General features: G+C 37.0%; 1 protein-coding gene across 5 annotated transcripts in view; it reads left to right on the forward strand.

The window, feature by feature from the left end:
• LOC147911783 (uncharacterized) overlaps positions 1–24,716 on the forward strand; it is a 318,235-nt gene extending 293,519 nt beyond the window's left edge. For 2 of the 5 annotated variants that reach the window (XR_015550350.1, XM_087426394.1), the window contains one exon: positions 24,569–24,716. Coding sequence is in view for 2 of the 5 variants with exons in the window: in XM_087426394.1 (XP_087282520.1) it covers positions 24,569–24,668 (100 nt within the window). In the remaining 3 variants the exon portion in view is untranslated. Of the gene's footprint in view, positions 1–1,773; positions 1,854–6,111; positions 6,250–24,568 lie in introns of all 5 variants that reach the window. The other 3 variants (XR_015550348.1, XR_015550349.1, XM_087426395.1) reach the window with 3 other exon arrangements.
• Positions 24,717–25,561: the final 845 nt, after the last annotated feature.

The following is a 25,561-nucleotide window of genomic DNA, read 5'->3' on the forward strand; positions in this document are numbered from 1 at the left end:
CAAAAATAAAATCAGACGTGAGATCACTCCAGACTTGGGCTTCCTTTTCAAACATTGTTTTACTCTAAGTACTGGGGCTGATGCCCCTGCTCTACTATTGTATTCAGCCGTCATTCCCCACATCATCACTTACTTGACTATCCAGATTGTTTCCCTCACTGGACAAAGGAAAGACGAGGTCTGGATCCAATTGGTAATTGGGATAATTTTTGCTACCTCTAGTTACAGGGGCTGTGCCTCCCATCACCATTTCCTTCTCCCTTACTTTCCATGATACTAAATGTTCATTTAAAGGATAGGGATAAATTAAGCAAAACTCCATGAATATCCTGAGAGCCAGATCGTTGGTATCTAATTGATCAAATATTCAAATGCTGAACTGAATACCCTGGTTTGGCTAAGCCTTCCTGATGCCAAATCTCTTGATTTGGAGTCTAAGACATGGCTTAGCTTATGCTGCAACTCTGTTAGGGGTGTGCTAATGCAAAAAAAATGTCCCTATATCACTGACATTTCTGGTTGAAAGTGTATGTTATCCAGGTCCTTGTGACAAATCATCAGCCAATTACCCCCAAAGTGGTCTCAATAGACAGAGGTGCTATGAGCTACTTCAAGTAACAGGGAGTGCTGGCAGGAGGAAACAATCAGGTGTCATTTCATGCCTATAGCCTAGATGATTTCCCTCCGATTTCAGTTCCAATTACATAAAGAATCACTGCTGGCTGCATTGTGTGCTCACCCAAAATCTTTTCTCTGAGACTTTAGGGTAGCTTGGCAAGTGGGCGAAGCCTGTCAGGTTCAGGTCCTAGGATGTGTATGAGAGGCAGCGTGGCAAAAGGAAAAGAGCTCTGGGCCAAGAGTCAAGAAACCTGAGTCGAAGTCTGTGTTTATAACTTTCTGTTTGTGTTATCTTAAACTAATTACTTAATGTCTCTCAGTTTTCTTGTCTTTTTGTAATGAACATCATGAAAGTTGCTTTCTACCTCTTACAATTGTAAGGATTAAAATAGAAGTGAAATAATATATATGAAATGGACATTTTTTTTTCCAAAAAAGGATAACTGTAAAGCATTATACAAATGTACCCTGAATTATGATTAATAAAACACTGACTATTGGTCTCAAACAATCCACAAGCCCAATTCTACTTGAGTCCATAATCAATTGATTTAAAACAATCTGGCTATCAGCCCAGAGTGGAAACAAAAAGATCAGACCAGAGGTTTATGCTGGGCTTTCCCCTAGATCATGTTTTATGAGACTGATTTCTCTAAGGAGGACTTGATCCCAAAAAGGTGAGGATGATTAATTTTCCTGTGCCAGGTCTCTCCTTACTCCCCTCACTGTGTCTGTTTCCCCGCTAGGCACTTATCCTGAGTGTCATAAGAACTGTGCATTCTTTCTGGTTCACAAAAATAATTTATCCTAGATTATCTTTTTTATCACCAAATTATCAATCAGGGCAGCACTACATTTTTGCTCAGTTAATACCAATGTTGGAATGGTCTCCTTCAGGTCCATCTTCTTGCATACTATGGCATTTTAATTAGAAAACTAATATCCTTTATTTCTGTTTGCAAATCTCAAAGTGCATTCTGCCAGATGTGGTCCCCTGCAAGGTGCAATTCCCCATTGACCAACACCCACATAATGTACTCCACAAGGCCCCAAAGGCAGCTTCCTTTCACATTTGGGCTGCTCTAGAAGTAGTCTGCTGAACTGCTATGCACTACTGTACTAAAATACTCTTTCTCCTCCCTCTCTCATCTTAAGGTCACTGGATACTGCACTGTCTCACCTCAGCAGTCAGTGGGGCCCCTCCCAAAGGATTTTACTCATCTCCTCTGTCTCAGGTATTCAGGAGTACCCACTCTGTAATATCTAAGCTTCTGCTGACCCTGAAGGAATCCAACAGAGTTTCTGTTTTCTCAGTGATCGTGTTAAATCAGAGGTAGTATTCTGGAGCCCAGCAGGCTGTTTTGGTTGTCCTCACAGTAGAGCCCACAGTGTGTTTTTTAAATAAACTTTTTATTTTAGAACAGCTTTAGACTTACAGAAAAGTTGTAAAGATAGTCCAGTGAGTGCTCATATATCCCACATCCAGTTTTACCTATTGTTAACATTTCACATTACTATAGTATATTTATCATAGCTGACGAACCAATATTGATACATTATTGTTACCTAAAGTCCTTCATTCAGGATTTCTTATTTTTTACCTATGTCCTTTTTACCCTTGCAGGCTCCTATCCAGGATCCCACATTACATTTAGTTATCATATCTCCTTAGGCTCCTCTTGGTTGTGACAGTTTCTCAGACTTTCCTTGTGTTTGATGACCTTGATGGTTTTGAGGAATACTGGTCAGGAATTTTGTAGACTTCCCTCAATTGAGATTTGTCCAATGTTTTTCTTATGGTGAGACTGGGATTATATGTTTTTGGGATAAAAACCAGAGAGGTAAAGTGCCATTCTCATCACATTATATCAAGGGTACATATTATCAACATTATTTATGACTGTTGATGTCAACCTTGATCAGCTAGCTGAAGTAGTATTTGTCAGATTTCTCCATTGTAAAGTTTTTCTCCTCCCTCTGCCCCTTTCCATACTATACCCTTTGGAAGGAAGTCACTATGTGCAACCCGCATTTGAGGAGTGGAGAATTATGCTTCACTTCCTTGGGAAAGAGTATCTATATAAATCATTTGGAATTTTGCATAGAAGGTTTATCTATTCTCCCCACTTATTTATTTATTCAATCATTTATTTATATTGGTATAGACTCATGGATATCTATTTTATATTTTGAGTTATAATCCAATACTTGTTTTTATTTTTATCAAATATTTATTTTGTTGCTCAAATTGTTTCAACTTTAGCCATTTGGAGCTCCTACAGTTGGCTCCTATGTTCCTTTGACATACTACCATCTGTCTGTGATGATGATGATGATGATGATGATGATTATGATTTTCACTCGTTTACTTTCTGCCCCAGGCTCATTTTGTATATTTCTTGTGCCAGTCCTGTAATCAGTCATTTGCCCAAGGAGCTCTAGTTCTTTTTATTATAGAATGATATTATAAATGAAAGACTTAATATACAAAGATATGATAGCCAGACCATATTTAAAAAATGGAACTCTGACCCACAATCTGTAGCAACCAGTCACAAAAAAAAAACATTATCTACAGTAACCAGCCCAGGAAGCCAGCCTACTATCTACAAGTCAGACTTGTAGGAAGTCAGACCACTATCTCTAGCAACCAGCTCAGGAAGCCAAATAATAAACCCTGTAACAATTGGCCCAAAATGTCCAGGACTTGATTAATAACTGACAACTTCCCTAATTTTTGTCCCCCCTTCCAAATTAGAACCACCCATAAAGGGGCAACTATGACTATGTACCCCTAAGTAGTCACATAGGATACCCCACTTATAGTTGGCCTGCTTACATGTAGCTTCCCTGGGACAACAGCCTCTAATCAGGGCATAGTTGAAGGCTTCCCTTTTTATCACTATAAAGCTTTCCTACTCTTCTGCCTGCCTTTGAGTCTATGCCAAAATTCAAATGATGGGGGCTGACTCCCTAGCAAGCTCTTAATAAATAACCTTTGCCAGTTCTCATTTGGTTGATCTTTACTTATTTCCACACAAACCAAAATCTTCATGCTAGATGTGCTCATTGCCACTGGGGTTAATTGTTAATAGGTCCTCAGCTAACAGTGCAAGGAAATAAATGTGTGTATACTATGCTGTATATATACACATGACTATAAATATTTTTATGTGTAACCATCTTTATTTATATTAAACCAAACATGACTTCATATTTATGTCTCCAACATACATGCAAATTGATGGAACCATTACTGCATGCATCATTCTAGTTTCCTCTTGTTGCTTATCTGTAAACTCCTACAACAATAGTGAAAAAGCTGGCTCCCCCTATCCACCATCCATTTACTTAATTGTTCAATCCTAGTATATATGTATAGCATTATCAGAATTGCTAATCCTTACTCACATGGGACAAAACTTTACTAACTTGAGTATAGTGCTTATGTACAGTTCCTTTTGCTTTTGGTCTTAGACACTTCACTCATTTTCAAAGTTATTTAAGTCAGTACTTTTTCCCCTGCCCCCTTCAGTAAGGTTGTGTCATATTTGTAAGACAGTTAGATTGTTTTATCATAGTGTGCACTCCTTCCTTCTATCCCTTGACGTCTTAAGTTATTTTTGAAATTTGTATACATTAAGGTTCACTCTTTGTGTTGTAAAGTTCTATGGATTTTGACAAATGCATGGTGTCATGTATCCAGCATTACGGTATCATAGTTTCACCGCCTTAAAAAGTTCCCTGTACTTTAACTATTTAACCCTCCCTCCTACATAAACCCCTGATGACCACTGATCTGTTTACTGTCCAGAATGTCATGTAAATGGAATTATACAGTGTGAGGTCTTTTCAGACTGGCTTCTTTTACTTGTTGTGTAGATTGATAGTACATTCCTGTTTATCATTAAATAGTATTCCATTGTATGTATATACCACAGTTTGCTTATCCATTCACCTGTTGAAGTGCATCTTAGTTTCTTTCAGGTTTTGGAAATTAATAAACCTGCTATAAACATTCATGTAGAGGTTTTTCTGTGGACATATGTTTTCAAATCATTTGGATAAATACCTAGGAGTATGATTATTGAATCAAATGGTTAAGTCTATGTTTAGCTTTGTAGAAAACTGCTAAGCAGCTTTCCAAAGTCACTGTATCATTTTACGTTTTTATCAGCAATGAATGAGAGTGTCCTGGTGTTACTCCGTTGATTACGTCACATTACATAGCAAAAGGGAAATTATATGGATGTGCCTAATCTAATCACATGGTTCCCTTCCTTTAAAAGCAGAGTTTTCTCAGGCTGGTAACAGAAAAAGAAGTCAGAGAGTCTCCAAGTACATACTGCTGCTGGCTTTGGAACGGAGGGGACCATGTGAAAGCATTAGAAAGAGCTGGGAGTGATCCCATCCAATAGTCTTCAAGGAAATGGAAATCTTAGTCCTACAACCACAAGGAACTGAATTCTGCCAAGAATCTAAATGAGCTTGGAAATGAATTTTTCCCCATATACTCCAGATAAGAGCCCATTCTAGCCAACACCCCTTGATTTCAGTGAGACACAGAATAGGGAACCCAGTCAAGCCTGTCTGAACTTCTGACCTACAGAACTGTGAGCTAATAAATGGATGTTGTTTTAAGCCTTTAAATTTGTGGTAATTTGTAACACAGCAATAGAAAATTAATACAGCAGGATGTCATTGGATGGCCCTGTTTAATAAATAAGGAAATGAATCATGAACAACAAGTATAATGGTGCCAAATTCTGAAGAACAAAGATGAGAGCAATATCAGTCATGGCTAGTTTGACTCCAGCCCTGCCTCTCCTTAAGCATGGACTGAAGTATGGCTGCCTAAATTTTGGTTGAGTGCTGACATTTGAGTCTCTCACTTTTCCTTTCCTCTAGTTAGGCATAATCAATCTAATACATTGGTTTATTTCCTAAGAGAAAGAAACATTTACATGTCATATGTAGCTTGTTATAGGTTTTGTTTTATCCTGAAGTGATGACTTCGAGGAGGACATCCAAAGCCATCACAGTAAAGAGAGCATCAGGGAGAGGAAGAGACAAATGTGCAACCCTCGAAACATCACAACATGTGGATAGCTATCTATTCCATTTATTCCAGTCCTGCTGAGTTGGCAAAGTCAAAGAAAACTATTTCCCCTAGCTGGCATCACTGAACCAGTTTGAGCTGCTAAAATCAAATGAGAAGAAAAACACACAGAGCCAGAATGAGCCTTCAAACAAGCTAAGCTGATTTTGACAGGTTCCCTGGTAACAAACCCAACTACGGTTATAAATGGGTCACTATAGCCTCCAGCTGTATTTTTTGTTATGTAAGCTTCCTGGAAAAGAGGATTAAACCATATTTAAGATAAACATTTGCTTTTCTATAGTAAATTTAGCACTGTTGTTTAAAGTGCTTTGGAATTGAATTGTGCAGGTGCTAAAATTCTAATTGCCTGTTTTTCCTGACATTCATCCTAGAATTGCTCAAAGAAAGACATTGTCTTTGATTCGTTCACATCAAATATAATGATCACAGTGAAAGGAATGGAATGGATCCGAAATAATCAAAAGTAAAATGAAGGCCTTTTGGAAGTCATGGACTCAAGCCATCCATTGGTGAGAATGATACATCATTTCTCAAACGAATCCACTTTAGGTTGCTGATAATTTGAGAGAAAGACGTGTACTTGGTTTATAGTAAGAGGAATAGAAGGCGAGAACATCTACTTTTGTGAGATGCCAAAAATCCAGTGTTTTAGTTGAAGATGTAGATTTGGGGTCATCTATGTAGCTACAAAACTTGAATGTTTTTAGGGAAACAAAGTTTCTATGACTCTAAAAATGCTTGATTCTGACTTCACATTTCCTTAAACTCAGAATGTTGCACTGTCTATAAAAGCAGTGTGATTGTGTGTGTGTCTTGCTCATTTTATTTATTTTAGCACCTGCACAGTTGCTTAATTAACCTATGACCTAAGGCCAAAGAAAATGACAAGAAAATACTCAAAAGGTTTTGAGTATCTTCAAAATCCTCAAGGCTCTGCTATTAGTTGGAATAATAGTAGCATTGGTGAATTTAGTCAAGGCTTTTAAATTGACTTGACATAGTAGCTATGCCATAGTTTGGATCATTAAAATATCCAATGATATGCCCCTACTTTTTTACATCCTCAAGCTGCTTGGGCCATTGTGCACAAAAATGACACGAGTTACAAAAATGACAGATTGACTTTGGCAAAGCATAGGCCTGAGATAATAAAAATACTGCCATTGACTGTAATAGTGTTATTCATTTAACATCTACTTACATGAAACTGCACTGGGGAATGGAGCAGAAGACTCTCTCTCCAGAACCTGATGGAAAGGATCATGCTCCCACTAGCATCTATCTTGAAGGGAAAAATTGAGTTTTAGAGTGTCTCACACAAGCAGGACAGGGAAGAGGGATACAATTTAATTCACCAAGTAGAAGGAGCACTCTCCTAGGTATTGTGTTTGTTATAAGAGCCAAACACTGCCCTCAAGGAGTTTACAATCTTGTTGGAGAGATGACATGAATTTAGAAGATAGAAATAGAGAATACATATCTCTATTTATCCAAGTGTACTGACCACAGTGTGGTCAGTACATTGGGATGGTCTGGGAAGGCAGAGGACAACATCACCAAGAGTGGGAACACTTTAAGGCTGAGCTGAAGTATGAGATGAATCATGAAGGAGAGCCAGATTTGGAAGTTTATGTGTTCTCCAACATAATCAATATTGGCAATTTGATTTTACTCCAACTATTGAGAAGTGGTTCACATTTCTGGACAGGTTCCTGTATTACTAAGGATGTTTATGGCTACAAGAAACAGAAAAACAGACTAACAGTGGCTTAAAGCATAAGAACATTTAGTGCTCTCTAAGGAAGAAATCCGGAGTTAGTTGGTGCTAGGATTAATTCAAGAGAATTATGATGTCAGGGCACTGGGTAGGCATCTCTGGAATTATTTTTGCACTTCCCTTGCGGTCACTATGTGACTGAAATAGCTCCAAGCATCATGTCCTCATATGAAACTGTTCGAAGGAGGAAAGAACACAGGAAAACAAAAGCCTGGATTTTGTTAAAGCTAAAAATGCCGAGTACCAGGAAATGAATCATGATAGATCTAAGCTTGCTGGGAGAATCTAGGGGAGGAAAATCTTTTCCAGAAGCTCTCAGCAGACTTCTTTTTGAATTCCATTAGCCAGAATTGCATCATATGTCCCTGACTAGTCCATTCACTGGGAAAGGGGAACTGGATTGCCATAGCTGGCTTACATCTATTATGATTTATTTCCTGGGCCTAGGCATATTTTAACAAATAAAATCTTTTAGGAAGGAAGTGGAGTAAATGGGTATGGAGTAAATCAGAAGACAGTATGTATTCGTCACAGTCTCCAAAGCTGAATATGATATTAAACATGCTCTGCAACAGAATCTAATTTATGATATTCTTTGGTTCTCTCTCTCTGTATATCTCTATCTCTTTGTCTCTGTCTCTCTCCCCTTCATCCTCTCCTTCCCCTTCTCCTTATTCTTCCTTTTCTTTTACTTTTGAACACACACAATCATAAACATCTCACCCTTAAACACATTGAAAACTTGGATTTAAATGAGGCACTAAGGGAGTGGGGCAGCAGTAGTCTATTTTTTGCTTGGCTTCCTTCCCACATGCATTTGTCTGTCAGATAGTATTCATATTTTATGAAATTTCTCAATTAAAATTTTCTGTCATTCACAAATTTCAACCTGAGGTCCTTTATAATGAAAGGTATTGAGTAGTGGTAACAACTTCTCATCAATTATGAATCAAATGGAGACGGATGGAGTTATTCTTCCTATCCATGAAGCCACAATCTTCATTTTCTTCCCATCAAATATTAGGTTAGTAGTTAACAAAACATTGTGACTTAATAATACTTTTACCACTGAGAAATCAGTGTGATTTAGGTTTACTGTGGATATCAAGCTACAAAAGAAGTCACATTAAATCATATCTTAAGGCATCTTGCTATAAATCTGGCTGTAAATTATTTTTTCTTTCTGAAGTGCTTTGTCCCCAGAAGCTTAGAGTCTAAATGCTCATACAAGATAAGTGCAGATAAACAGCCAGAATCAACACAGGGAGGTTTAGACAAAATGCTTTTCTTGAATTAGGAGCTTGAGGAAGGGTGAAAGACTAGAGTGCACATTACATTCTAATGTTTTATTCATGAAGAGTTCTCAGCTCACACCTCTGAGACATGTAGAGATACTCTACTTTATATACCATAACTTCACTTAGTCAAGATGTAAATGTGGATTCCTATAACATTTCTGGCTTTTTTAACTGCTGGATTTGCTTTGGTGACATTATAACAAGATACTTTCCTCTTTAAGTTAGGAAAACTTTACCACTCACATTGATTTCTGTAATAACTTGCAAGACAAAATTGTCTGTGGGTGCTGAAACACTAAATTTAGCTTAACATGTATATTTAAATCTACTGAGCCAGACTTTTCCTTTGGTTAGTTTAATTGTGGATCCTTAAGCAACTGTCTCTTATTTTGGAGTAATAATTTTGATATTTAATTCATAGAATATTAGAGTTAGAAGAAACCTTAGAGATCAACTGCTTCAATTCCCTCATTTTTCAGAGGAGAGAAAAACTAAGGCTAAAAGAGGTTAAATGACTTGTCTACTGTCATGCAGCTAATTAGTGGCAGAGTCAGAAACTGTAAACCAGTATATCTGACTTCAAAGTCAATGATTTGTACGTCATACAATGATGCCTCATCTACAATAAATTTTACCTGTAGTAGTAAATACATTGGCATCATATAACCCCATTAAGATGCTGCCTGCCCCAGCCTTGTCTATATACAGAGAGTATATCTCTTCACTTGAGCCCTCAGCCAGCCCAGAGAAACGGAGAGACCACATAGCATAATAGTTGTGAATATGGGCACAGGAATAAAGCTAGATCAGGGTTCAAATTCTGGCTATGCAACCTACTAACTGCAAATAAGAGCAAGTTGCTTAACCTTTCTGGGTCTCACTTTCCTTGTCTATAAAATGGGAATAAAATTCCCATCATAGGATTGTTGCTTAAAGAAGTAAATCTATATAGAAAATTTAGAATCTAGAAAGTTCTTAATAGATGCTAATCATTACTTTTTATAGCATTTTCTGAGCCAAATACAATCATACCAGCAGATACATTAGAATTTAATCACAAGACCAATAAATATGGTCTAGAATCAGTTTTGCTGCCATAAGTGATAATAGGGAATGTGGGCAAATTGTTTTTTTTCTATTCCTTTGTTTCTTTTTTCTTTTAATTGTCTTAAATGTAATACTACCTTTTTATCTTCTTTTATATTTTTCCCTCTTTTTAAAAATTGAAAAGAAAATGAGTGTTAGATATTTATTAGGAGATGAAATCAGACTATAAAGTAGGTACCGGACAGAGATAATCTGGATATGAATAATTGGGGATTCCAGGGGATTATGAGTCTTTATATATATTTAGAACATCTGTGCAAAATGCTGTGGGAAATACAGAACTGTCCCCCAGAATCTTTAACTCATGCAGGAAGACTAGAATTTTATGTATATAACATTACCACTGGTGATGTATATACATCTTTAAAAAAAATAATAAAAAGCACTTGGCTTAGTGACTGACTTACACTATTATATCAACTCAGAGGAGATTAAGACCAGTGTGCCAGGGTGTGCTGGAACCAGCTAGAAGAGGCTTAATTAGTGAGGGAGAAGTTGAGCTGGGTGTTGAAAGATGAGTAGAACTTGAAGAGGCAGGGAGGAGGAGGGAGTGCGTCTCAGGGGGAGGAAACAGCATAAGCAACATCACGGAGAAAAGAATTTATAGCGTACATTGGCAGCAGTAAGGAAAGGAGTGGGAGAGAAGTAGGATGAGGATAAATTGTTAATGGAGCTGCAAGGTTCCCAGTGCCTTTATCTGGGGAGAGGTGATCAGAGTCTAGTCTAACATACATTTCTAGGGCAGAAAAAGATAAGGTGCTCTGCCTAGTAGAAAGATGATATAGTTGGCCAGAACTCTTCCTGGGCTGTGATTCTGGAACTGTAGCATAGACAACAATAAGTGGTCAGGGTTACAAAGGTTTGCTATGCAGGACAAGAGACTCATGTTTCAGCACTGCAGTTTCCACATTTACAATGTTATTCAATATTTTTTCTTCCTGAGTAAGGAAGGGAGAAATTGTACCTTCTCAAATTCTTACTGAAAAGTAGGTTCTGGTGCAGCTTGAAGGGAAAAGTGATCCTTGAAGCTGAGAGCCTCATTTACTACCTACAATATAGCTCTTTTCCCCCCAACTTTATTGAGGTATAATTGATATATAACATTGTTTAGGTTTAAGATATACAATGTGATAACTTGATACATGTATATATTGCAAAATGATTACCACAATAAGGTTAGTTAACACATCGTTCTTAATGATGCTTTCAAAGACGGAAGGGGAAAGATCTATTTGTGTTGTGGAGAGTGTAAGGATGCAACCGAGAGGATTCCATCTCTACTCCTTTCAGACTGTGTAACAGAGCTCTTGTCAACAGAGATGCTGCATAGTGGCATTGACCATGGACAGTGGTGGAGTTGCTACAATCCCTACAATTCTACCAGGAAAGACCACTACTGGTTTGTTGTAGCCTTCGTGTCTCCTCTCACATCCACATAGGGAGAACTAATTGGCTACTTAATGTATCAGTTTTCTACTTTGGTGATAAAAATATCAAATTAAGTCAATAAGTGCTTTTTATCACTGAAGCACCAGCAATCCAGAATTTCTCACAACACATCCTGAGAAGGAAACACTGACATTAGACTGTAATTCTCACTCTTCCATCTAGCCAGGAGTAATCATTTAGTTCTTGCACCAGTGGGTCCTTGCTGAAAGTATGTAAGAACCTCGTGGCAAAACCAGACCCTCACCTCTCCATCACCTCTCCCCTTCAGTGCGTGGACTGTTGGTGTTCCAGATTCAGTACCTATTTCCCACTCTGACCTCTGTTGTTAGAATAGCAGTAAGTGATTTCTTGGCTCCCATGGTCCGGACTCTAGCATATTTCTCACAGTTCTGCCACTACCAATGATAATACTATCCTTTCTTAACACTTGCACAGTGCTTATCATGTGTCAGTCACAGTACTAATTTTTTTACAAGCATTATGAAATTTAATCTTCACAAAAACTCTTGTGAGATGGATACTAATATTATGCCCCCACTTTTTTTAATAGATGAAAAAATTGATGCATAGAGAAGGTAAAAACTTTGCCCCAGGTTAAACAGATAGTGAGTGTCAGAGCATGTATTTTACTACAGGCAGTCTCATTCCAGAGACCACGCTAATAACAACCACAGTATAAGAACTGGCAGCTTAAGAGAGTTCTGGATATTCCTTCATTTCAGAGCTTCTAGAAGAGAGTAGTAAAAGATCTTCTGTGGGTGAGTTAACCAGAGGCCTACCAAGGATAGGCTAGATTATTGTTTTAGGCCCATTTCAGTGAACTTTTGCAATAGCTCACATTATACTGGTTAAAAAAAAAGATGTCAGCCAGAGACTTGTGGACTGCAGTCAGGAGGGGCTAGACAAGGGCAAATCTGATAAAGGATGGTGCGAGCTGTTCTTCACTCTGCCCAGAGGGAAGTGGTTGTTCCAACAACAATGGACAAATAGAGGTTGTTCAAAACATGTGCATTCCATATTCTTTTCCCTTAGGACTAATGTAGTATTGACTGGTTGCTTCAAATTCATCATTTGGTGAGTCAATAATATTGATTGATCTGTGGCTGGGTGCAACACATTATGCTAGGTAATGTGGGGCTACATAAAGACATGAAGAATGCAAATTTTCTCTCCTAAGGCTGCTAATCAAGAGCATGAATTGGGGACAACACAGGTAGAAGACAATAGAGCACGTACAAAGACATAAGCACATGACAAAAAGACATCAAGTGTAGGGCAAAAAATTTTCAAGGCTGTGCATCAAGATGACTCAGAATCACCACCAACACCTACTTTGCAGTGACTTATTTTGAATTTTAGTCAATACTCTCAGGAGAGGGTTTGGGGCATGTCCTTTGAATGTTCATTGAGTGATATCTCTAAAGCAAAGGTTCTCAACTCTGACTAGGCGCCAGATTAATGTGATGATGTTGACACATACAAAAGGCCTGGGTCCTACTCAGATCAACTGAATTGAAAATCTTTAGGTATTCGGGGCCTGGAAATGTTTATTCTTAATAAGAATCATCTAGAGAAAAATAATGCTAATACTGCTTAGTCCATTCAGAGTGCTATAACAAAACCACCACAGACTGGGTGGTTTAAACAACAAATATTTGTGTCTCACATTTTTGGAGGCTAGGAATTTCAAGACCAAGACACTGGCAGATTCAGTTTCTGGTGGGGGCTCCCTTCTTTGTTCATAGATGCCATTTTCTCACTGTGTCCTCACATGTCAGAAGGGACCAGGGAGCTCTCTGGAGTCTCTTTTTTAAGGGCACTAATCCCATTCATGAGGACTCCACTCTCATGACATAATCACCTCCCAAAGGCCCTACCTTCTAATACCATCACATTGGGGATTAGGATTTCAACATATGAATTTTGAGATGAAACAAACATTCAGTCCGTGACACTACTGATTTCATTTGCATCAGAGTGATGGCATGGGAAATCAAATGAGACATAAAATGTGAAATTGACAAACTATAGTTACATTTACTTAGGGTTTTCTGTGTGCTAGGTATCATGGTAGGTGTTCAATTATATTATTCAGTTACTTAATCTCCACAGTGTTTGTGTAAGCTACAGTTTCAAATTCTTCATCGAAGCTATATAATTTTAAAGAATATACACCAAAATGTTAATAGTGGCTACCTTGAGGTGATGGTATATGGCTCACCTTTATTTTCTTCCTTATATTTTCTGCACCTCCCTTTTGCTTTTGCACAGACCATGTGTTACTTTTATAATCAGAAAAACTCCCAAGTCCATAAAAATTACTACAAATTTCTTAATTACACATGGGAAGTGCATTTCGCAGTACTAGCAAATCTGTAAAATGTTATTTGAGCAAAGTGTTTTGAGATTAAGAAATAGTTGAAGATGATTGGGCTAGATATTAAACACCTCTATCAAAATGTTGCCATGGCAACATTCCTCTATTTTCTTAGAAATGTCCTCCATTTTCTTGGAGGATCCCAAGAGAATAAAATCTGGATAGAAATATCTATAAGGGGGGAAAGATATGAGGAAAATTCAGGAGTGTGGGACATAGTTCCAACATTGTACAGCAAGGAGTCCCAGTTATTATGAAGACGTTGTTGAGGTCTTCGGCATACCACAAGGGATGGATATATGGAAGCAAAGATGGTGGACTCTGCAATTATATGTTACTGATTTCACAATTTTGCTCTAGACTCGCTGGATTTGGTAAGACCTCAAATTCTGAATTATTAATATGAGATGGTCACCAACTGGGTGTGTACTCTGAACACAAAGATGCTCTAAATCCTGCCAGAAGTCTATAATGCATCCATAATGCATCACACTATTTGGAAATTTGGCACTTGCCCTACATATGCCACTTTACTTCCTTCAGAGCACAGTAAGTCAATAGTGGTAACATTAGCATAAGCAGAAGTGGCAGCCAGTAAAGTATCTTGATTACCATCAACATCATGGGTCACATATCATGAATAATTCTTATGTAAGTCTACTTTCCTGCTTTCTGTCTTCACCCCTCCTGTTGCTTAAGAAGACAGATTTTTATCTGTCATTTTCTGCTTCCATTCAGCTGCTCTTCTAAATCACCATGGAAATGAGTGAATGGTCAAAACCAAATGCAAACTAAGGTGGTTAATGACTCAGAAAAGGCATTGAAAGGAGAGGAGCTCAAGCCCTAGCTTACTTTGAAATTGTAGTTTAAGAAAAATAATTATAATCAGGAGGAGAAAAATATAGTTAAAGAATGTACCCCAAAAGAGGCCAAAGGAGATAAAAAATGTGCTTTATTTGTTTTATTTGTATTGTACAATTCAATTCCTCAGATGAAAGCTGCAGTCTCCAGGTGATACCCCAAAAATACAATTTGCCTGAAATTCAGAGTCCCTTTTTCTTGAGAACCCAGGGAAATACAGTGCACATTTGTTTTGGCCACCCACTGGCCACTTGGTATGCATTCACACTTTTTGATAGCAATTTCTTTTCCATTTGGAAAATTACCTTCCTCTCGTATGCAGCGTGGATTAAATAGTCAATGGAAGTATTGTGCCCACCATAAGGATTCTGAGGAATATTGGGGAAAGCAATGTCTAAGAGAACAAAGGGACAGATTGAAATCTGTGAGATGAGATTCAGACTTGTATTGCTTTGAATATCAGAAGAGATGTGACCTTGTATGTACTCCAAATCAGATGACACAGGGCATATTGGTAGCCAGGAATAAAAAGAATGGAAGGAAATATACCAATTGTTAGTAGTGCTTATCTCTGAGTGATAAGATGATTAGTATGTTCTTCTTTATAAAATGATTCATACTTATTATATAAAATTTAAAATCACATAAAACCCTCCAAAATATTTGTTTAAAAATACCTTAGTACGTGTGCTGTCCTAGTTTGGGAAGTCAGACAAATTTTTGACTGGTGAGATGGCACACTTCATTCCACAATCATCACCCCAAGCAACCTGAAGCCTTCGAGAATAGTTTCCCTTTTTTGTTTCAGGATCACAAGTTAATTCATTGTTCCTACCACCTAAGATTTGAAATTTTCAGCACACATAATTATTATGAATGTACAGTCCAGCATAAATACCTCATGAGAAATTTTGATATATTTTGAGCCAAATCACAAGAAAAATCTCATAATACTCAGCTTTCTTAATACAAGTATATAGCCTCTCCCATTGTTACTGCCTTTGTCAGTATGAGTCTGAGCCTAGGAATCTTTTTTTCTCTCTCTTTCATCTTTTCTGTCCTTCACTCGGGTCTTTGTTTCTGGCTGAATATACCCCAGAACAGTTTATTCTATTGCTTCTATGGTCTTGCCTGATCAGATTTATAAAAAGTTCTCTTAGTTCTTTACAACTCTGTCTTCTGTTGTAAGCAGCCCACACAATCCAACTGATAACTCATTCCCTATGCATTTGCAACATATGTCTTTTGCACAGACTGGTGCAAACCACAAGACTGGTTTGCATGTTAATGACAATATCATTTTCTCCCTGAAAGTTTCATGGCCCTTTCTCACAAATTTGAATATACTTAAGATCACATTTTAATTGTAACATATAACTGAAGTTATACATGGTCACTCCCTAGTTCACGATCACTTCTGGGGTCCAGTGGGAAGAAGAAAACCTATTTTTGAAGTGGTCTTTTTTGCAAATTGATAAAGCTCAGACTATAAGTACTTGAGTTGTGAATTTTTTTTCTAAAAACATAGAACAGCACTGAGTAGAAATGTTGTATGGCAAGAATCAAAATTTGAGAGGTTTTTGTTTGAGTTATTGTTACAGAGTAAATTTTGTCCGGATACAAAATAAATAATGATTCCACACATTTATATTTTACTTCTAACTTTTATATTTGGCTCTCTGAGATGTAGGAACTTAATCTACCTCCTCTGTAATATCTACCCTTAAAACTCCTAGCTATAGTAATCTTAGCCATTTCTGACATATTTTATCACTTTCAGTCCATTTTAAATAATCAGTACCTTACTGAGGACTGTACTGCGTTCCTCTTAATGTATTTCATACCTCTCTAAGTAGATTTTAAGCCTCTTGAAGGAAGAATTGGACTGAGTCTTTGGATCTAGGTTTTAATCCCGACTTTACCACTTGTCACAGGGAATATACCACAGTGGGCATGATAGATAACATTCCTGCTTTCATGATCCTTAAATCTAGTGGAAAAGAAAGGAAATAGAAACAATTTAATAATCAAGATAATTTCAGTAAGTGGTGAGTGTTATGAAGAAAACAAAAGAGATTATGACAGAGATTGATTTGTGGAATGGAGAAGAAGAAAAAACAGAGACTGCAAAGGCCCTATAGTGGTGTGTACAGTAAATATGTATGGAGCGTAGTGTGCAGGGTGGGGGGGCAAAGTTAGAGAGGAAGGCAAGGGCAGATCATGAGGGCCTTTCTTTCGTACATTAAAAATTTTAACTTCACTTAAATTGTGATGGGAAGCCATTAGATAGTTTTAAGCAAGGATGTGGCTTAATCTGTTTCAAGAATATTACTCTGACTGCTGTGTAAGAAATGATAAACAGAAACAGGAGTAGAATTGCGGAAACATTTTATGGGGTATTGAGTGCCGCTATCCTAAGTGAGAAGTGATGATGACTTGGATTAGGATTGTGGAAGTTGAGACAGAGAGGAATGGTCAGATTTGGGATATATTTTGGAGGGAGAATTTTCAAAACTTTGTGATGGATTTTATTTGGTAGTGATTATGTCCTGAAGAGTTCAAAAGCAGACATGATTGGAAGATGTATAGAAATACATCCTATAATATGTTTATACTATAAAAATTCTGAATGATAACTTTAACATGACCAGAAAGCAGATTATTGCTCACATTTTTCTGCATACTCTGGGCAACACTTTCATTTGTGGTCATGATCAACGGATCACGGTAATGCTTTTAAAGAGAGTCACTAGAACCCAGTGTTCAGAAGAGGCAGGATGGATTATGCAGTGTCATAAGTGATAGTAAAACCAGCATTAAATAAATGACATTAGGGAACTGCAGAGGCAAGAAGATCTACATTATTTCATAATAAACTGGTTGTGAAGAGCCATAGTATTGTGAATAATACCAGTATTGCTATGTTTCTTTTCATGGTAAGAGATATGAAATTAGCCACGAATGGCACAATTAACAATAAAGTACACAAAGAGGTTGTATATGGACCTGAACAGAAAGAAATAGTGCCTGGAAAAGACTAAGATTCTTCACATGCATTTTTTGTAAAATAAACAAATACAAAAGTATCTCTTCTCTATTCACTATTCTAAATCTTCTTTATCTATCCAATATTCTAAGTCTTCATCAATAAATCACCATACTTCATATGGGCCCATTGAATTTATAACATGTTTCAAAATTAAGTTGTTTATACAGTCAGAGATCCCACAAAAAATACTTACCAGGCTCCCCTACCCCAAACCTAGGAATGGCCCTGCTTCTGTTTATCCAGGAGCCCAAGTTATATTTCTTTCCTCATACTAGGAATCCACATTTCTTCTCTCATACACAGATACACATGGTAATTTTCTTTTAATCTAGCATCATCAATGGAGATATTCTAAAAATGTTAATTTTACAAAAAACTTAAACTTGCCTCTTTAAGAACTGAAATGTTTAGAAAGGCAACAAGAAATGAATTATATTTTATACAAATTCATATCCAAGTGATAAACAAAATCTAACAGAATATAAAAAGGTTTTGCTTGATGACTGAAGAAATGGATCAATATGACCATCAAATATCAGGCCATGTAACAGATTATCATGTCCTTGGTGTTTACTGAGATATATATCCATACTCCAAATAGCCCCAGATTGCAGTGCTTTTAATTGCATGGGTATAGGCATAGAGATTTTATTCTCTAGCTTGCTACATGAATATCTGTCATTTTTCATTATGGTATGTTGGCCTGAAATGACAACTTTCTTTACTTGCTTGTAGCTTCTAATTTGCTGCTTCTAATCTTCTACAGATTGGAGAATGAGATAAGTAAGTTTATTTTGCTTGTATACAAAGATATATAGATACCTATATATTGACATAGATACATCGATATATGAATATGAGCAAGGGATGAAATACTTCTTCTATGGGATAAAATACCTGGACTTTAGTGTATGGGATTTCTAAGAACTATCACAGGTTTATTTTTTTGTTTGTCTATTTCTAGGTTCCAGATTAAGGTTGCTGAAAGTCTAATATTCTTGTGCGTGTTTGTATTTGTATGTGTGTGTTGAGACTAGATTTTTTATTTTGGATATGTCTATCTTATTATTTTATGAACACCAGATTTTATTTAATATCCTAAACCAGAAGGAAATGATTACTAAATTCATTAATTAGGGACATGTTTACACCTCTAACGTTGACATTCTTCATGTTTGTTTGAATTGGTGGTCCCCTTAGTTCATTAGTCTTTAGTGTTTGTCAATAAAAGAAAACCAGTAATTGAATATTGCTAATGTATATGAACTGCATAGCCTAGCAGGGTCCCAATCCAAGTCAATAGTTTAATTGAGTGAAGGGTTCTCTGGAAGACTCATGGTTTTATGTAAAAGCAATAGAATTTTAAACATATCTATTTAATGTATTTACTGATAGCAATTAATTGTTTTACAATGAAGCTTAGTCCATCTTTTGTAGTGGAAACTTATACCTTGACACCCTAGGTCTCCCTCCTTATTAAACCCTGAGAGTCATAAAGAATGCCTATTCTTTTGGCTTTCTTAATCTATTAATACTATGCAACAGTACCACAACAATCCTCTAACCTCCTTTAAAATAATAATAAAACTTCTTATTTTCCTTTGAAAAATTTGAAGTCAGGGTGGCTTCACTCTACCCTCTAGACTCACCTGTGTCCCTTGTTCCATGAGTTATTCACTGTGACAGATATAACTAAACTACAAATCTTTGAGAAATAGCAGCAGCAAAGAATAGTAATATCTTTCTATAATTCCTTTTCCTTTATAAGAATGCCCTTAGTTACCTTTCTGGCCTATAGGAGAATACCTATCAAAAGAGGCCCTAGGATTCTTTTAAGCTTTCATGTTAGCAGTACACTTTTAAAGAAAGGAACTCTGTTAGAATTCAGGAGACCTGGATTATTATTTGTGTTTCCTTGGTAACTCATTTCTTGACCTTGAGTAAGTCACTGAAAGCCTCACTAGGCCTCAAATTCCTCACTAACAAAAATGGGCATGTCTCCTGATTAATGTATGCTGTCCAATTTTATCTCCCCCATGATGCTACAATTTACTTTTGTGAAGAATCCTCCCTTTGGCTCATGGTCTATATATCAAGTGGTAGAGTTGGAATAATGATAATGAGATGACCTTCCTAGAGGTGAAGGAAGAAGGTACCAATAGCACAACTTGAATACCACATGCATTAGACTGAATGTTTGTGTCCACCCAAAAATTCATATGTTGAAACCAAATCCCCAATGTGATGGTATTAGGAGATGAGGCCTTTGGGAGGTGATTAGGTCTTGAGCGTGGAGTCCTCATGAATGGGATTAGTGCCCTTATAAAAGAGACCCCAGAGAGCTCTCTTGCCCCTTCTGCCATGTGAGGACACGGTGAGAAGGCAGCCATCTATGAGCCAGAAAGCAGGCTCTCACCCCAGCAAATCTGCCAGTGCCTTGATCTTGGACTTCTCTGCCTCCAGAACTGTGAGAAATAGATTTCTCTTGTTTATAAGCCACAGTCTATGATATTTTTGTTATAGCAGCCTAAATGGACTAAGATACCACACATACATATATAGCAATCCCCCACCTCTAAGCCATCATTGCAAAGCTTGAGGGGCTACCAGGTGTAATATGCAGTGGCTGTTTTGGACATCCCTGTGGAGCATAAGTCCCTCAGCTTGCTGAATATGATTGCTACCCTGCTAGAGCTAGCTTTCTCTCTCAATCTCAGTCTTTCTCTGTTTTGGCAGGGGTAAATAACTCTTGAGTTCCAGGAAGGTTGGGGAGAATGGGACATGTGTTGATTCCACATTTAAAAGACAGTGTTTGCCTTCTGACCTTTCCCCAAGAGTCTGTCACAAGCTAAGTCTCTGTTACGGACTGAACGTTTGTGTGCCCCTGAAATTCATATGTTGAAGCCTTAACCCCACAAATGTGATGGCCTTTAGAGGTGGGGCCTTTGGGAAGTAATTAAGTTTAGATGAGGTCATGAGCATGGAGCCGCCATAATGGGATCAGGGTCCTTATAAGAATAGGAAGAGACACCAGAGCTCCCTCTCTCCACGTGCATGTGTTCAGGAAAGGCCATATGTGAGCAGACAGTGAGAAGGTGGCTGTTTGCAAGTCAGGAAGAGGACTCTTACCAGAACCCAACCATACTGGCATCCTTACCTCAGATTTACAAACTTCAAAACTGTGAGAAAATAAGTGTCTGTGGTTTAAGCCACCCAGTAATGGTATTCTGTTATAGCAGCCTGAGCTGACAAAGACAGTCTAAAACAAAAATCCATGAAAATGGGTAAAATTGTCTCTGAGTTATCATTTCACCTATCACTGGAAATGTCCAAATCTCACTATTTGATTTTTTTTTTTAAATAAAAGAATCCACTTTAGCCAGTCACATGTGCATATTATCTGAAAGTGTCAGCACTGCAGCCTTGTGCTGAGGAACATGTATGGCTTAAACCAATTCCTGTGATAGTCAAAAAGGCAAGGCTGAGGGGAAGGTAACCATTTAAGAGAGGAAATGAAGGCCTCCATGCTACTGTGTGCATGTGCTGTGAGCTTTTCATTGAAATTCCTCTTCCTTTTTGCTTACTATTTAATCCTGATAAAATAACTCCCTTCTTTCAAATGTCCCCTCCCCCTACACCTCCATGCCACCTCACTCCCAACGGCTCCCTGCAGTTTATAGAGGTGGTGTCATCTGCTTTAAAACATCTGAATAACTTGCCCTGTTGCTGAATAAATTTGTTCACCATCTAGATCCCACAGCTCTTTACAACCTGAGTCATAGTGCTTACTTTGTTAGTAATCTTTATTAATATTTCATCAGTCATTTTCTTTCCAAAGGGATGAGGTTTGCACTTTTCCTGCCATGCTAGGAGGGAGTGATAGAGGCAGAAAAGCTTGCTGATTTACATAAAGATTGCAAACTATTATTCTTCTAGTAATTTTAAAGTGCACACACTGCATACCACTTTCTGATGTAATCATGTCCCTGCCTATTGAGCCTGACATGCATGAAATCCATAATTGGAGTTGGTTTTCTAAAGAGAGAAATCACTTCTTACAGAAGTAAGGAGTGCTGTCTTTTAAGACTGCTTTTCAAGGAAAGCCAATGGGAGTCAACGGAGTCATCCTTAAAAAAATTCTATTCAGGTATCCATTCCACTCAGGTCAGGCATACTTCCTCAGGCTCCCTCTCACATTCACTTTGCTTCTTTTCCACTTTTAATTACAGACATCTTCCAGCTTCTACCTCTCCTTTACCTTGATGTCTATGCCTATTCAAAAGTTTCTCATCTGTTTAAATTTCAAATCTTACTTTCTCAATTATTATAGTTCCTTCTCAGAACTCTTATTTTTTTTCCAACTGACATTATCTTGTATTTGGTCATATGCCACTTTGTACACTGAGAGTTTTTGACGTGCCAACTCTATCAAGCTACAGACCACCTTTTTTTAAATCTAGAATGAGCATACATCTATTTTCTTAGAACAGCTTTTGTTACCACTTGTTATTCTATTATAATTTAATAGTGACCCCCTTTTTTTTTTCTCAAAAGTGTTCTGGTTTCAACAATAAATTATATGGTCACTTTGTCAAGATCCCTTTTATTGCTGTATCCCACAATCTAAGCTAGGCAAGAAGTTAGTGTTCAATATGTAGTTGTTAAAGGTACTCAACCTGCTTCTTGCCTTGCAATTATATTACCATTACTTATTGCCTATGTTATCTCTGTGAATGATGTGTCATAGCCTTTATATATGTGTATATTACTAACTCAATTCCAACAACTCTGCGAGGAACCTTATCGAACTATGTCAAATGCAGAAGCTAGTTCAAGCAGAAATTGACTATGTGTGTGATAACTGAGGTAAAGTTAGATCTCAGCCTTGTTTTTATTCCTGGATCAAAATATAGGCAACTGTCAGCTACCTATGTTCATTAACGGGAACACACGTGTATAATACGACAAAGCACATTATTCAAAATCACACAGTAAATTATTTTGTTTGGCTGAAGATTTCCCTTTCTGCCAACATATTTAATCTGAGGTTGATGTTATTTTCCTTTCCATGAGGTCTCACAAGCTATTCTACTTAATATTCATTGTACTTGGCAATGTCAAGTAAAAGTGCTGGGGTCTGGAAAAAAAGAAGCAAACTAGATTTCTCCTCAGCACAGAGCTTTAGGTACACTCTGGTTAGTCCCTGAGCTCCCTCAAAAATCAAGGTTATACTTGGATAGGAACTGCAGCCAATCAGAAGTGACTGGGAGTCTATGAAAGAAGAACATTTGCCCATTTACCTCTCCTGTCACGCATACAGTGAAGCCATTTCTGGGAGGTGAGGCATCCTATTGTTACTAGTTTCCCAATTCCTAGATGTTGCTCAGTACCAAACAATTTTCAATTTGTTTAGCAATACACTTTAGGCATCCCCTCCCCCAGAGTCTGCTCCTAACTTGTCTTTCCAGTCTTATCTCTCAGTACACTCCTTTCTGCCATTCACTTCAGCCATGCAGCACTACTCATGATTACTAAGTATGCTTTCTACTTCTCAGCAGTTTTTTTGTGTGTCTGTGTGTGTGCCATCATCCTTCTCCTAGAATATCTTCCTCTGTTGTCCTCCTATCTCTCCATGTCCAAATCCTAAATATCACTTTTTAGGCTTAACTCAAATACCATTTCCTTCATATTCCTTCTATCCAAAAGCAAAATTTCCCTCCTCCAAACTCCCAAAACACCTTAATTTCCCCCTCTTTTATGGTTTTTATCACCTTGTACCCTGCATTATTTATTTGTGCATATATTTTATAATGTTGATTAAACTGTAAAGTACTTAATAACAGGGATAACATCTTTGCACCGTCTTTAAGGTCTACATGGCAAATATTAGGAACTTAGTTAATAATTAATGAATTAATTAATGTGTTCAACTTAGCCTAGTCAGGACATCAAAACCTTTGTTTTCACAATGGCTGACCTGGCTACATCCAACCATCCTATGATTGCCCTCATATCCACTGGTATTCAGTAATGCTCAGAGGTAGTTCTAGTGAAATGACTCAAAATGAACCTGTCGTCTGGGCTACACGTTGATAAAACAGACACAATTCTGATCTGAGCACAGAAGTTTTATGCCAAATTGATAAATAAGTCAAGTTCTCATTGATAGAACCCTGGTTTTCCTTTATGTTCTCTAATGTCACTAGATTGAATGCCTTTCAAGAAGTATAATTACACATTTTTCATCATAATAAAAAAGGTTTGAATGACATTTAATTCTTAAATCATAATGATATTTTCTCTCTATGAATTATGAGAGTAATGATGGCCTTTGATACCATGGTGATACTATTGTACTATGAATTTTGAATTTTGTCTATAATTCATATTTTCTGTCATGTATAGAACATTATCAGTATCATGTGAACAGTATCATAATAAAAATCTCTCATACTAATTAAAATACCATTATCTGAATGCCTCTCTAGATCTTTTCATTATGAAATTTAAAAACATTTTCTAATTTAATTTTTTGCTTTTTTGGAAGCTCTTTTCTAGTATCAGTATACACATTTTTCATCATATGAACATTACAATTCTTAGCCTAAAAATAGATTTAAATGTCATATGAATAAGTAAGTCAAATTTGAATTTGTCATGTTTTGAATGATAGTAAATGGTATAGAAAAGTATGTTTTTCTAAGTAAAGGTTATCAGATAATCTTAGAATCAGAGAATCTCAAGGTTAAAACAAACATTTGGGGTCCTACAATCTACTCTGCCACTTAAAGAAGGAATCTTTCTATAGTGATCCTGACAGGTGACCATCTAGTTTCTGTCTGAACTACTGTAGAATAATTTGTTTCTCTAACTATGGTTTTAGCTTTGTCTTTTTTTGTTTTTGTTTCAGGGTAACAGAAAACTGCCTCTTGCCTAAGATGGTCCTCAAATATTTGAAAATGAATTTCCCTCTTAGTCTTGTCCTTATTGGCATCCTTGTTTTTTTTTAACCATTTTATATACCAAATAAATAAATAAATAAATTGAATCCTAGCTACTCTGGTAAATCTTTTCTGAATGCTTTCTAGTTTGTCAATACTTTTTAAAATACAGAACCCAAAACCAAATGCCGTTATAATCTTTGTTGACCAGTCATTACAGAAATGTGTCAGCCTCTTGCTATTCATGAATTGGACAATATATTTCTGTTAATGTATATGCCTAGATATCTAGTTCACATTGATAATTATTTTATATTAATCTCCTGTCAATTAAAACTCCAAGAATCTTTTTCACATGAGTTTCTGCCCAGTTTGATTTCCTTTGGGCTGTTATTAGAAAAATTGATTTTTCTAAACAGCTAAAAACAGTGTAAGTAATGCATACTATTAAATGTAGCTTGTAAAATGCAGAATGTATACAAAGGAAAACACATAATCCAACTATATTTTATTATTATATATGTGTGTATAATAATTATTGATATTTGGGTGTATTTCCTTCCACTTTTGATATTTAGATAATGGAGGTTGTGTTGTATTGCTATGGTCTGAATGCTTGTGTCCCCCAAAACTTCATATGTTGACTTCTTAATGCCCAGTGTGTTGGTATTAGGAGATGGGGATTTTGGGAAATGTTTAGGTCATGAGAGTAGAGACTTCATGGATTAATGCTCTTATATAAGAGACCCCAGAGAGATGCCTCGCCCTTTCCGCCATGTGAGGATATGAGAAGTCTGCAACCTGGAAGCAGAACCTCATCTGACCATGCTGGCACCCTGATCTTGGACTTCCAGCCTCCAGAACTGTGAGAAATGAATTTATGTTGTTTATAAGCCACTCAGTCTGTGTATTTTGTCGTAGCAGCCTGAATGGACTAAGACATGTATGAATATTTTTACATT

This window comes from Ceratotherium simum, chromosome X (genome assembly GCF_057802395.1).
Source record: "Ceratotherium simum simum isolate JZ-2026a chromosome X, ASM5780239v1, whole genome shotgun sequence".
Lineage (NCBI taxonomy): Eukaryota > Metazoa > Chordata > Mammalia > Perissodactyla > Rhinocerotidae > Ceratotherium > Ceratotherium simum.